The following is a 12,500-nucleotide window of genomic DNA, read 5'->3' as shown; positions in this document are numbered from 1 at the left end:
AAAAGTACCTTTACAATCGTTGTTAAAGAAAGCCCAAAAGGTACACAAATAAGTTATAAATACTAAACATTTGTTTAGATTGCCATTACCTTCGGTGACGACAAAAGCAACCTCTCTGCTTTGGCAGAGTTTCAGATCGTTCCATGTGAACCCGGATAAAACCATGTCATTTATCTCTGGTCACGAATGGCAGCTGGCAGCTTTATCATAAAGGCTTTACTTGGAATAAAAACGTTCCAGTCACTGAATAAAGTTAATAACGTGAGCTGCATATGGCAAAAGAAAACATAAATCATAAGCTGTAAGTGTTAGAATGGACTGATGTACGACTAAAGACCTGAAGTAGACTGTAAGACATCATGAAACATCTCAAACTTGTGTTGTTACAGTGTGAAGTAAAAAACATTAAATCATAAAGCTAGTCATAGTTAGAGACTCTACCGTCTAGAAATAGGCCTTGATTCAACAGAGGCATTCGATATAATTGCCCTATACTGCGAAAGTATATTGCGCGAATCCCTCGCACTTAGTATATAATGTTGCACTAACACAAACTTGGTGTGCCGGGCGGGAAAAGGGAAGAAGGGAGCAAAGACAAAGCCAGCACTCACTCACCTTGGGGTTCTTGGTGCTTGTCGTGACTTGCAAATGGCGGCCTCTGGGAGAGTGATGGGCCACGCTCATCAAAGAGGCGAAGGATTTCGATCCCGTGGAGTCCTTGAGCTCTGCTTCCAACCGTAGCGACGTCACTTCCACTTCCACTTCCACGTCCGCTGTGAAATATTTCATATTAAGGAGGATAATTTGGCTAAAATCTATAATAATGTACAGCATTGAAAATGATGACGGATACGTCACAAGATAAAAAGGGGGAGTTGTTACTCGTTCCTTTGTTAATCCTTTGGCTAAAGAGGATTGAGCGACAAATTCTATTTTCCCCTTCCGCTCAAAAAAAAAAAAGAGAAAAAAAAACGTCAATACACGCATATAGTGTATGTACGCGTTTGTGCAAACACAGTGAATAGGAACTAGAAGAGAACTATAAAACAAGGGTGACCAGGCCAGATGCGAGCAAGGGGGAGGAAAAATGCTGCCCTCGGAGCCTACTACAACAAATATCATCAAACTAAACTTCAAAGAGAGACAGCCGCCCTTCAATCTGTGAGAGACATAAAATTCCCAGTGGGTCAAAATTTCACACTACACTAGCAACTCGGTTACAGGATAAAATGCTGAACTGCAGGACCCAAAGGATTGGTGTAGGAGGTGTGAAGCGATGGAGGATTGGGGGGAGGTGGATAGGGATTGGGGAATATGGGATTGGTTGGGTCACTCTTTCTGAGAGAGAGAGAGAGAGAGAGAGAGAGAGAGAGAGAGAGAGAGAGAGAGAATGTGGGAGGATCAGGATCCTGTTCACAGGTCGTTTTTTAAAGTTTCATAGGCTTCTTTACATCCTCTGCAACGTCCGTTAAATGTACAGCTCCCAAAAACCCCCTTTCAAAGGCCCCTTACATATATACAAGAGATTAAAATCCTTTCACGGCAAAATACATGAAAGCGGCGTTTTCAGCTTGCTCAGCTTAACCCTTTGGCGAATAACTCTTTCTGAAACAAGACGGAATTTAGAATTTCGTTTCGCCGCTTTCGCTCATGGCGGGTCTACTCTGCTCTTCGAAAGCGGAAATTCAGGATTCCGCTCCTGAACACAGATAGAGAAAAAGCGGAGCCGAGTTTAATAAGAGGTTGAAATTTAGGCCTTCGAAAGGAGTCGACTGGATTTGTTAAATGAGTTTATACGTCATTTGGCGTTTTAAATACTCCAATCGAGAGAGAGAGAGAGAGAGAGAGAGAGAGAGAGAGAGACTAGGAGGTAGTTTTGATAGATATAATGACTTTGAAATATTCATATAATTAAAACTGAGCTTTCTATGGGAATGCAAGTCCCACATTTTGACACTATATAAAGTCATTCTGAATCTGGCCCTGCCGAGACGTAACAATAAAAGTACCTCATCTGAAAAAGTCATTTGCAAGTTTAACTGCATCTGACAAGGTCCAAATGGCAGAATCTACGGCAATTTGAGGTTATTTTGACCAGTTTATATCATTCGTCTTTCTTACCTGTTAATTAACAATATAAATGATTTTTTGTCTCCCAAAAGTTTCAATTTATTAGTAAATATGTTATACTTTAAAAAAAAAAGATGGGCCGGTTTTAGAAGATTCATCATCCAACTCGAGAAAAATGGCTGCCTTCTTACTAAACTTGTAATGATTATCACAATTTTAAAAACCGTTCAGAAGTAAATATAATCCTCTGTTTTGTGCGCACACTACACAACAAAAAAAGAAAGAGCGTTAAACAACTAACCACATATAAAATTGATAAATTATCATCATTTGAAAAGAAAACCGCAAAGATTCGCAGTTCTTACAAGTCATCAGTATAGATAGCGAAACCAAATGACATTACACTGCTGGTTTAGGGAAGGACCCTGCACGACCGCTGCTCCAAAGCATTAGTAAGTAAACGCCGAAGAAAACTATGAAACAATAAAACGAGCCAATAAAAACAATATCATAAAGCCGGTAAAATAGAGATATGAAAGAGAAAGTTAGGTACACAGGGATATTGTGAGGCGTACAAAAAATCCTTTACTTTTAAGGAACGTGACTCTCTCAAAGGAAACTACATTCTTCCAAGGAACTACAGACTCAAAGTGAAACAAGTCACCTGAAATGAGGCACCTTAAAGGTAACCGCATCCTCTATAAGGGAACGGCAGACTGACTGGGAACTGACATAAAGAACAGTACCATCTTAAATGTAAAAGGAAATTTTGAGCTACCGACGAGAATCGTGATAATAGAGTTAGAGAGATGGGAGTATATTACAAGCTAAATGATGCGTGAAAACATCATGGAGAATATAGAGAACTGAAAACTGAGAGGACAGATGGAACTGTGATATCACGGAGGCAAAAGGAACTTGAGGGTCAACAGTAAATGCAAGATGACAGGAAATCAAATGGGTTATCATAGTACCATAATGAAGAACCAACAAAGGATACCGAAGAGTAACGCATATAATCAAGGAATCAGGTAAGTGGAAGAATTCCGGGCTAAGAGAAGGAAATGTAAAATCATAAATATTAAAGGCAAAGAGGGAACTTGGTATTATAGAAGCATTAAGGAGGCAGTTACCAGCAAGGGGAACTGGTACATCATGAAGCCCAACTGAGGAAAATGGGACATCAAAAAGGTGAAAAGCTATTACAGGTCGAAAGGAACTGCATGACAACAGTCCACTAACTAAAACTTCGATAACTGCAGGTCACATGGAAGATTGATTGATTGATTGATTATGAAATCAAGGTCTTGAGGACCAAGCGCAGGAACCCATCAGGATAATTCAGCGCCCTAATGAAAATGAAATATATAAATTAGTATGAGTGATGGCGACAACACTGAATATATGATTTAAGGGTCGTCAATTCTTCAAAATCGCAACCAATACCACGGAAATGAAATTAACCTTATGTCTTGATCTCATCATGCAAGAAGGACCTCTTATTACCCACTGGTATTTTCGAACATCGTAACCTATTTGGGTTATCTATACATAAAAACAAAACAAAACAAAACAACAACAATAATAAAAAAATAAAAAAACAGATAAACATTCCAAGAAATGTTGTTATTATGGAAAATGGCATCTCAATAAACATTTTGATAACTATCTAATGTTATAGCCTTCCAAGCGTTCTCAGTTCTTTTAGGATTACAATTTTGCTAATCTTTAAAAGTACTTGAGCCTGAAAATTAAAGTAAAATTCGAAAGTAATCCAACAAGTAGCCTTTGCTATGTTGGTGGTTATTTTTTTATCTGTCCTCCTTGAGAAGTCGAGGTACTGGCAGCACAGGAAGCTCGTTACGACTCGTTCTCTCATCATATTCCTACTTTTTGCCATTTCGAAGCTCTAATTTCGAAATCCAGAGAAGAACACGAGCATAGAAGACAAATAAGAATACGAATAACGACAACAGTAACTTCAAAGTCAAATGATACACTTCGAAGAGGTCTCCCGCTTCCTCTTTTACTTACAGAGCTCCACATGGAGATCGATCTCCGCCATCCAGACGGCGTACATGTTGTGTGTCATCTTGACGGTCCGGGAGAGCAGCTTTCTTCTCTCTCCATTCACCAGTGCCACTTCGGGAGTCACCAGCAGACGGTGCCGGGCAAGTCGCCACTCGGGCACACGCGAGCCGTCGTGTTCCTGGGCCGTTAGCTGATCGGGGGGAAAGATCGAGTGGTTTTACTAACTTCTTCAAAGTCAGTAAAGATTACTTCAAAATTACACTAAAGCGTGACTAGTTGTGTAGGTATGCGAGACAATGTTTGTAAGTTGAATAATCTCAACAACAAAAACAACATAATAATCAGGTCATGGAAACTATAATAAGTAATCTGCTATGATTTTGCTAATAACACAGTATGCCTTATTTCTTGACTTTTTCATATTAAAAGTTAAAATAAAAAAAATATTAGAATACATAAACCTAGTTTTAACTGAAAACACAGGAAAAACGCTGCCAGAAAAAAAAAACTAATGCAAACTAAATCCAAATTGCAGAAGTGAAAACATCAGTGGGACTCACATAAAACTTGAAGGGCATCGCCGAACGAAAGACCTGAGGCGAGTCTCCGAGGAACTTGAGTTTGATGGCCGACCCGTAGATCCTGGTGGTAGCAAAACCGGTATGGGACGCGTCCCAGTAGGCATCCCCGACGGTAGCCGTCACTCGAACTTCGCTCCCCTCTGTCTGACGCACAAGGTCTTCGAAGTCGCTCATGCGGAACTTGAAGGGGAACACGCCGGAGAACTATCGCGTCGGAGGGAGATAAGGAGGAACAAGTCAGAACGTGGAAAATGTGAAACACACTGATAACCTTCAAATTGGAAGGTGTTTATGCTAATTTTCATTAAACTTCGGAACTCAGTTAGCTTGGCGATATCAATAGTGGTGGGAGTTTAAATTCCTTAGTCGTCCCTAGTATCTAGTTTTCTGGTTTTGTTATGAAAATAAGAAAACACAGGATTATATATATATATATATATATATATATATATATATATATATATATATATATATATATATATTATATATATATATATATATATATATATATACTACATATAAGTATATATATATATATATATATATATATAAATATATATATATATATATATATAAGGAAATCATTGATCAAATTGCTTATGATATGCTAATATAAGAGGGGAATTATTCAGTTTCATCAACTCTTTATGAGAACGGCCCTATCATATTCACGGAAGGGGAGAGAGGCTGTAAAGATGAAGTGCAGATGAAGGCTCTCTCATGTGACACCTTCATCTAAGGGGAATTGCCAGTGGAGTTCAGGAATATACCTAGTGAGGAATGACAGGAGACACAAACAAAAAGGTCAAAATAGGTCATTATTTGTCATACGGGCTTGTAAACGGATGTGATCTTTTTCCCGGTGTTCCACTTCAGGTTACGAAAATCGTTCTTCTTACTGATCTGTGGTTATTAGTATAAATACATGCTACATGTAATGGACATATAACCCTTACTATCGGATAATAAGAGGAAGGGAGAGAGCATATTCTTAAATTCTAACATAGGCTTTAATGGCCACCTTACTGCATTCATGAAACTGATATTTTGGTTTGATTGATATTCACAGTTTCATATAATTTACAGCGTTTATAAAAAGAAATGGGAAAACAGAAAATAACAAAAACATAAAAACTACTTTGTCAACACCATGTAAACAATCATCCTATTAAAACAAATTAAGATAAGAAAGAAAACAAAACACAAAATACAAAGTAATACAACGCCATCTATACGTGTATACTAAAAATGTAGTTTACACACACACATACACACACACACACACTCACAAAGTAAATGAAAAGACGAACATACCAAATTGTTGCATAAGGCTATGGAGCAAAATGGACCAAAAAAACCTCCAGTGAGAGAAATCCATAAGACGCTATAAATTGGAATGAAACAGTAATACGTTTATTCGATAAGGTGCAAAAATAGAACAATAACCGACACAAAATGTGAATTGTACAATGGGAGAGAAAAAGACAGAGAACAATTTAACAAAGAGTTAAAGGGTAACAGAATGAGGAGAGAGAGAGAGAGAGAGAGAGAGAGAGAGAGAGAGAGACTGTGCCGTGCAGAGAAAACAAGGCCGTCTGGAAAAAGAACAGGGAAAGTAATTACAAGCCCGATACAAAGAGTGGAAGGAGGAGACGAAATGGGGGGGGGGGGGGGGGGGGGGGGACGAAAACAAACGTAGGTAAAAAATTACTCAGGATATTTAAACAAAGCCACAAACAAAACGAATGGGAGGAATGACAACAAACATGCAGCGGGAAAGACCAACCAACTCTAGCAAGAAATCCACTGGGAGTCGATCACAACATTAACGAAAAACGGCAAATGTAATCATCTATAAATGTCGCATAACCGAATGGCGCTCTTTGTAAAAACCAATTTGAAAGTTCATCTGCGGAAACAGAAGTTCTAGAAAAAAATAACAATGAAAATAAAAAAGGGGAAATCCATATAATGTAGGACAGAAACATTAAAAAGTTAGGTGAAAAACACTGACACAGATTTTGCAAAAAATACTTTGTCAACAGAGGGGCAAAATTAAAATCCTAACAGGATGGGAATAAAAATTTCAAAACAAATAAACAAACACAATCAAGTAAAGGGGAAAAAAGTAAATATGAAGCTGACAATCCCGCCCATAAAAAAAAGGAGGCTTATTTTAGGAAGAACCAGAATAGCAAAACTGAAAAGTCTGGAACCGGAAAAAAGAACCGCGGAACGAACTACCAACGTAAACAAAAGCCGAGAACCGTCAACAACCGAAATGACATCAGAGGCTTGTTATCGGATGACGAATCATTCCACTTCGAGACTTACTCTATATAATGGAATCCGACCGTGTCCCAGAAATAAATACTCCGGCTCACAAGATATTTACGTGTTAAAACCAATTGAAGTTTTCTCAGGATGACGAAATGTCGAAGCGAAGGGGAAAACACAGGTTAAGAACAAAAGTAAACTCATGAGCAGAAACGATAAAGCCTTGTGAAAATACACTCGCCACATGAAAGCGGCGACGGTTTTCAAAGTTCAGCAAAACACGCTAAGAAGGAATATTGAGAAGGAGGAGGAAAAAGAGAGAGGAGAAAAAGAGAGGAGAAAGAGAAGGAAGCGGGTAAAAGGATAAATGGCCCCTCGGAGTTGACCCAGTGGCCAGGCGAAGAGTAATAGCAGCAATATGAGGTCCAGCGGTCAATACAAATGAGGTCAAATGACAACAGAGTCGGAGGGAAACTTGATTATGGGGTGAATACATGATATAAGAACAGATGCTGTTGCCTGCAAGAGCACGACTAGATGCTTGCACACGCACGTGCACACACATTATGAGTTTTCTGCAAGTCAAAATATCTCGTATAACATAGGGAAATATTATTTGAAATACAATCTATCCTGGAGAGCGCATACGCACGTACACCGTATGCATATGCTGTATCTATTTTGACAGCTGCAAACGCGTATACTCGCACACCTGACATACTTACACGAATTTATGTTAATGCCGAGATCATATTAACATACACACGCAAATGAATAAACTTAACCTGTTAGTTTCAATCCATGTCAACTAGACAGAAATTGTAACCTGCATACACATCAACATCAATATCCTTCTAATTTTTCATTCGTCACATTTAAATCTAGCACCATTTCATTATTGGAGATTCTTCTACAAACATAGCGAATATTGCTGATGGATTATGTGCCACATAAAAATACCAAAGCCACTAAATCTAGTTTTACTGTTGTCACACTCCTTCGCTACCGTCCTTGCTCTTCCTATTGAGTGGCTACTTGTCTCTCGTCCTACCATCAGCCGTTGCATTTGTTCCTAAATACCCAAACGAAATGAACTACCTACATTCTTCTATCAACCAAACTAATATCCATTGCTTCATCGTCTTGTTTTCTATTTACTCTCTTAACCTTAGACCTGCCCACATTTACTGTTAATTTTCTCCAATTACAAAATCTTTAAAACACTTTATCATTTACACATTTGGCAACTTTGCACATAAGTATCATTTCCTTAATTTAGCGTCTTGTATGACTCCCACAATAAAAATAATAGAACGGATATGAAGTCGTAACACATCTGTGTCTCAAACCTACTTTCCGCTAAATCAGTCACTCTCCCATCTACATATTCCTAACACATGCCTCACTTCTATCATAAATTTTCAGTCAATCTCAACATATATATGCTTAACATCCTCTAAATTGTCTCTCGATTAATTCCATCATAACACCTTATGAAGTTCATACTTCAAGGCGAACACTTGATCCACAAACTTTTCGTTGTTTAAACCACTGATTTTCCCTAATCACTCCTTTTGTTACTTGACTTGCTCTTGACAGTGTACTGATTATAACAGATTTATCCTTTACTCATCCTTTCAAAATGTTTCCCTCACCCACGAAAAACTCTGGTCAGACAAGCAATCACACTTATATATCTATACCACAGCATTAGATTTGTAGTTCCATCACCTCCTGGTGTCTTTCCAGTTATCAGCATCTAAACTATCCTCTTTATATTCTCAACAATCACTTCCAAAAGTATTCTCTACGTCACACTAACACTCTCCAATTTTGCCACACTCATTTCTGCCTCTCCTTCTACATTCAAGAAAACCCCCAAAATACTCAATCTATTGACCCAAGACTGCATTCACTCCAGATATCCTTCCACTTGCATTTTCATTCTAGGATTAATGTGTTCATGAACACCTCTTTCTTGATTTATTTCCAGTAGAACAACTTCCCATTCTTCCAAAAATTCTGTTTCACCTTCCCCCATCTACTTTGAACATTTGTAATCATTTCTCTCACACTTTTTTATTGACACCCCTCTTCAGCCTCCTGCATACCTATACAGACTAATCTCTTCTGTATGCAGTTGCAACTTGAATAATATCTTACGTTTCCTTCAGTAAAACCATTCATTTCCCATCCCTACAATTACTGTTTTTATTCCCTCTTCCTTCCCTTCCAAACAGCAAAAATTGCCCACTTATACCATGATTCCTTCATGATATTTCATAGACCCCTCATGTACACCTTTTCTCCCCTGTTTTTTAACCTTAGCTCATACTTAATTTCTTTTTTCCTTAAAGGCTCCTCTCACTTCCTTCTCCTCCAACTCACTCGTCTCAATTACTCTCACAGCCGCAATTTCTCTCATCTCTCTCCAATAAAACTCGATTTACCTTCAACCAATAATGATCAGATGTACCTTCAACCAATCGCCTCCTCACCATTACATCCATCAGCCTGGTGTTCCATATATTGTACAGAAACACAATCTGGCAAACTCTTTTCCTCGCCATTTCCTCTTTTACAAGCATATTTGGATATTCTTCATTGGAAACCACGAATTTCTAGTATGTAAAGATACTTCCAAACAATGTCCCATAAGGCTCTATGTTCTCATTTGCCCGAAGAAGTCCATACCCTACTCTCTCTCTCTCTCTCTCTCTCTCTCTCTCTCTCTCTCTCTCTCTCTCTCTCTCTCTCTCTCTCTCATGTAGAAATACGTGCATATACGCAATATGTATGAATGCATACCAAACAGCAGACTGACGTAGAGAAATATTTAAAATAGAAGTGAAAACATTCCATGAAACGTAATTAACAACAGTCTGCAACAGAGGCAGAAGGAAAAAGGCACTAAGTAATGAGGTAATAAATCAGTTGAGAAAATAAATTAAGGAATGGGAGAAACGAAGCTAAGAGAAAAAACTAAACCCAAACGATTTAAGGATGGAGACAAAGGAATGAAAACATTACAGAGAGAGAGAGAGAGAGAGAGAGAGAGAGAGAGAGAGAGAGAGAGAGAGAGAGAGAACAAATAAATATAATTAAAAATCAGATACCGATAAAGGCAACAAGACAGGGCAAGGATACATACATACATACATACATACATACATACATATATATATATATATATATATATATATATATATATGTATAAATATATATATGTCTATATATATATATATATATATATATATATAATATATATGTCTATATATATATATATATATATATATATATATATATATATATATATATGCAGAGCGAAATAAGAAACATAAGAAGAAAACCTCATTGACCCAAAACTATCGAGTAAAAACTGCTCCTTATAAAGGAAGAGCCTGGCCAAATATAACGCTTCGATACCGACTTACAATTCATAATGTGCTTCACACGTAAATCATATTTTTCTTTTTTGATTTGCAAACAACTCACAAATCATGAATGTGCATAATAAGTACACTCTAATATATCTCGTCGTCTCATTTGTATACGGTCCACAATAACATCAAATTCAGCCATAAATAAATGCCAAATTATTAGCCCGTGAGCCAAAAATGATTTTTGATTCTGAGCACCGTAATGTTGGAGGTTTGAGTTGGGATTTTTATTTTTTGAGGATAAAAATGAAAGAGGTTCATCCTATTAGGAAATCTTTTCTAGGCTTGTGTATTCGGACTTCCATTCCTGCGAACTGTCAGAGTATTTAGTTTATTAGGAAAATGTTCTGCTATCAACAAAGGAAAGAAATTTTATACAAAACTTTGCAAGTGCATTTGATAGGAATAATAAACCCAAATAATGAATATCTGCCGAAATTCCGATATTTGAAGGGTTGAAATTTCTTATAACATGTGAATAGAAGGCCCCCCCCCCCCCCCCCAAAAAAAAAAAATGACATAAAATCTTATTCACTGTACAATATTCACACAGGAAACGACTTCCTGGAAAGGAAGCTTACGAAATGCACATATACGAGAGACATATTCAAGTGCATCATAAGAAAAATATTAAATTCCACTTACTAACATTTGACCAATCTAGTTTACAGATATATATTGAAAGGCTGGTTCATATATTTGAATGAACAGGGGCGAGTTTACCGGAATCGAATCCTGTGGAAAGCATGTAAGTTCTTGACGACAATAATGACTACGTGACTTGAAATCGAACTATGCAGGAAAGTCAATTATAATCGAAAGCCTTCAGCAAACGCACACTGGGGAGTTCCAAAGTAAACTAGGCTAATCTCTACCATCAATGGTCTATTCTTAAACCAAGTGGAATTAGTTTGATCTTATCTGTCTGAAAAGAAAATGAAGAAATCTACAGTATCGTCGCACTTGGTGACTCGCAGAAACTCATGAAATCTCGACTTTTTAAGTGTGAAAGTGACGCTTTCTCTTGCTGAAGGTGAGACTTAAGGATCAAATGTCATTTGCAAAATGATCTATGAGTATGCATCAATCAAGTAACTATATTTCCTTTGCTTCTATCAACGCTCGGCCAAGGTTACTTACCTTCTACTTGATAAATATGGAATGACAGCAATAGAACTCGCATGTAAATGTTATCGCTTCATTGAGATTATGCATGAAAATACAAGTTTATATACAGGTTCATGAAAGCGTGACACAATGGATAAAAAAAATAATGAAACAACACAGTATTGGCATCAAAAATACAAATATGGGGAAAAAACCATTTTCAAGAGTCCGACGCATTACCAAATCCTGCTACTATTTTCGATTCCATAACGTGCAAATTAAATAAGGAGGTGCAACAACTGATTCAAAACTAGACTGACAGAAAAACGTGACCAATCATTTAGAAAATAAATAAGTAAGTAAATGAAATTATCACAATGCCGCAAATAGATGAGGGAATATCTTGGTCTGTTCACGTAAAGAAGGTATTTTAGTAACTTTGAGAAAAAAACAAATTGACTGACTCAGTATATATTTTCAGTAGTTTCAGTGACCACACTGAAACCTTGGTAACCTAAAATATCATATTTCGTAAGTCTCCTAGCCTAAGTGCAAAGGTTTTGTAATGTGAGCGATTTCGTCAATGATGCGAACTATTTATTCGTCCGTAAAATTTCGTAAGCATTCACGCACAATAGCTTTCAATATTATTCTTTCATAGATATTTAGGTATTACAATGCCCAATATATTTCTTTTCAAAATCCGCCGGATTAAGGATTATCAAAATGTAAGATTAACATTTAAAATTAAATAAAAGTTTGTAAATTCTTGGCATAACCAGTTTTACAAAGTATTGATAAAAATACGTCTTACAGGAAATACTGTGCAACAGGGAAGTTTAAATTATAGCCAAGTCTCTATTTTTCTGATAATTCCTGTGCCTGCATGGGAAAGATCACATAATATTTGTTCAATACTCATGTCTTCCGGTAAGGGAACACTCAAGGATATCTTCGAGTAACAGTTTCACTTTACTCATGTCAGACACTCGAA

At 37.2% G+C, this 12,500-nt stretch overlaps 1 protein-coding gene across 5 annotated transcripts in view; it reads right to left on the bottom strand.

Moving 5' to 3' along the window:
- Positions 1–12,500, bottom strand: part of LOC135210364 (CD109 antigen-like) — a 1,440,954-nt gene that overhangs the window by 232,307 nt on the left and 1,196,147 nt on the right. For all 5 annotated transcript variants that reach the window (XM_064243260.1, XM_064243264.1, XM_064243262.1 and 2 more), the window contains 3 exons: positions 4,662–4,886; positions 4,105–4,291; positions 616–773 (listed from right to left, as the gene is read on the bottom strand). In XM_064243260.1, the coding sequence (XP_064099330.1) occupies positions 616–773; positions 4,105–4,291; positions 4,662–4,886 (570 nt within the window). The remainder of the gene's footprint in view (positions 1–615; positions 774–4,104; positions 4,292–4,661; positions 4,887–12,500) is intronic.

Source organism: Macrobrachium nipponense, chromosome 39 (assembly GCF_015104395.2).
Source record: "Macrobrachium nipponense isolate FS-2020 chromosome 39, ASM1510439v2, whole genome shotgun sequence".
NCBI lineage: Eukaryota > Metazoa > Arthropoda > Malacostraca > Decapoda > Palaemonidae > Macrobrachium > Macrobrachium nipponense.
The sequence above is the reverse complement of the archived record's forward strand: the minus strand, read 5'-3'. Positions and strand labels throughout refer to the sequence as shown.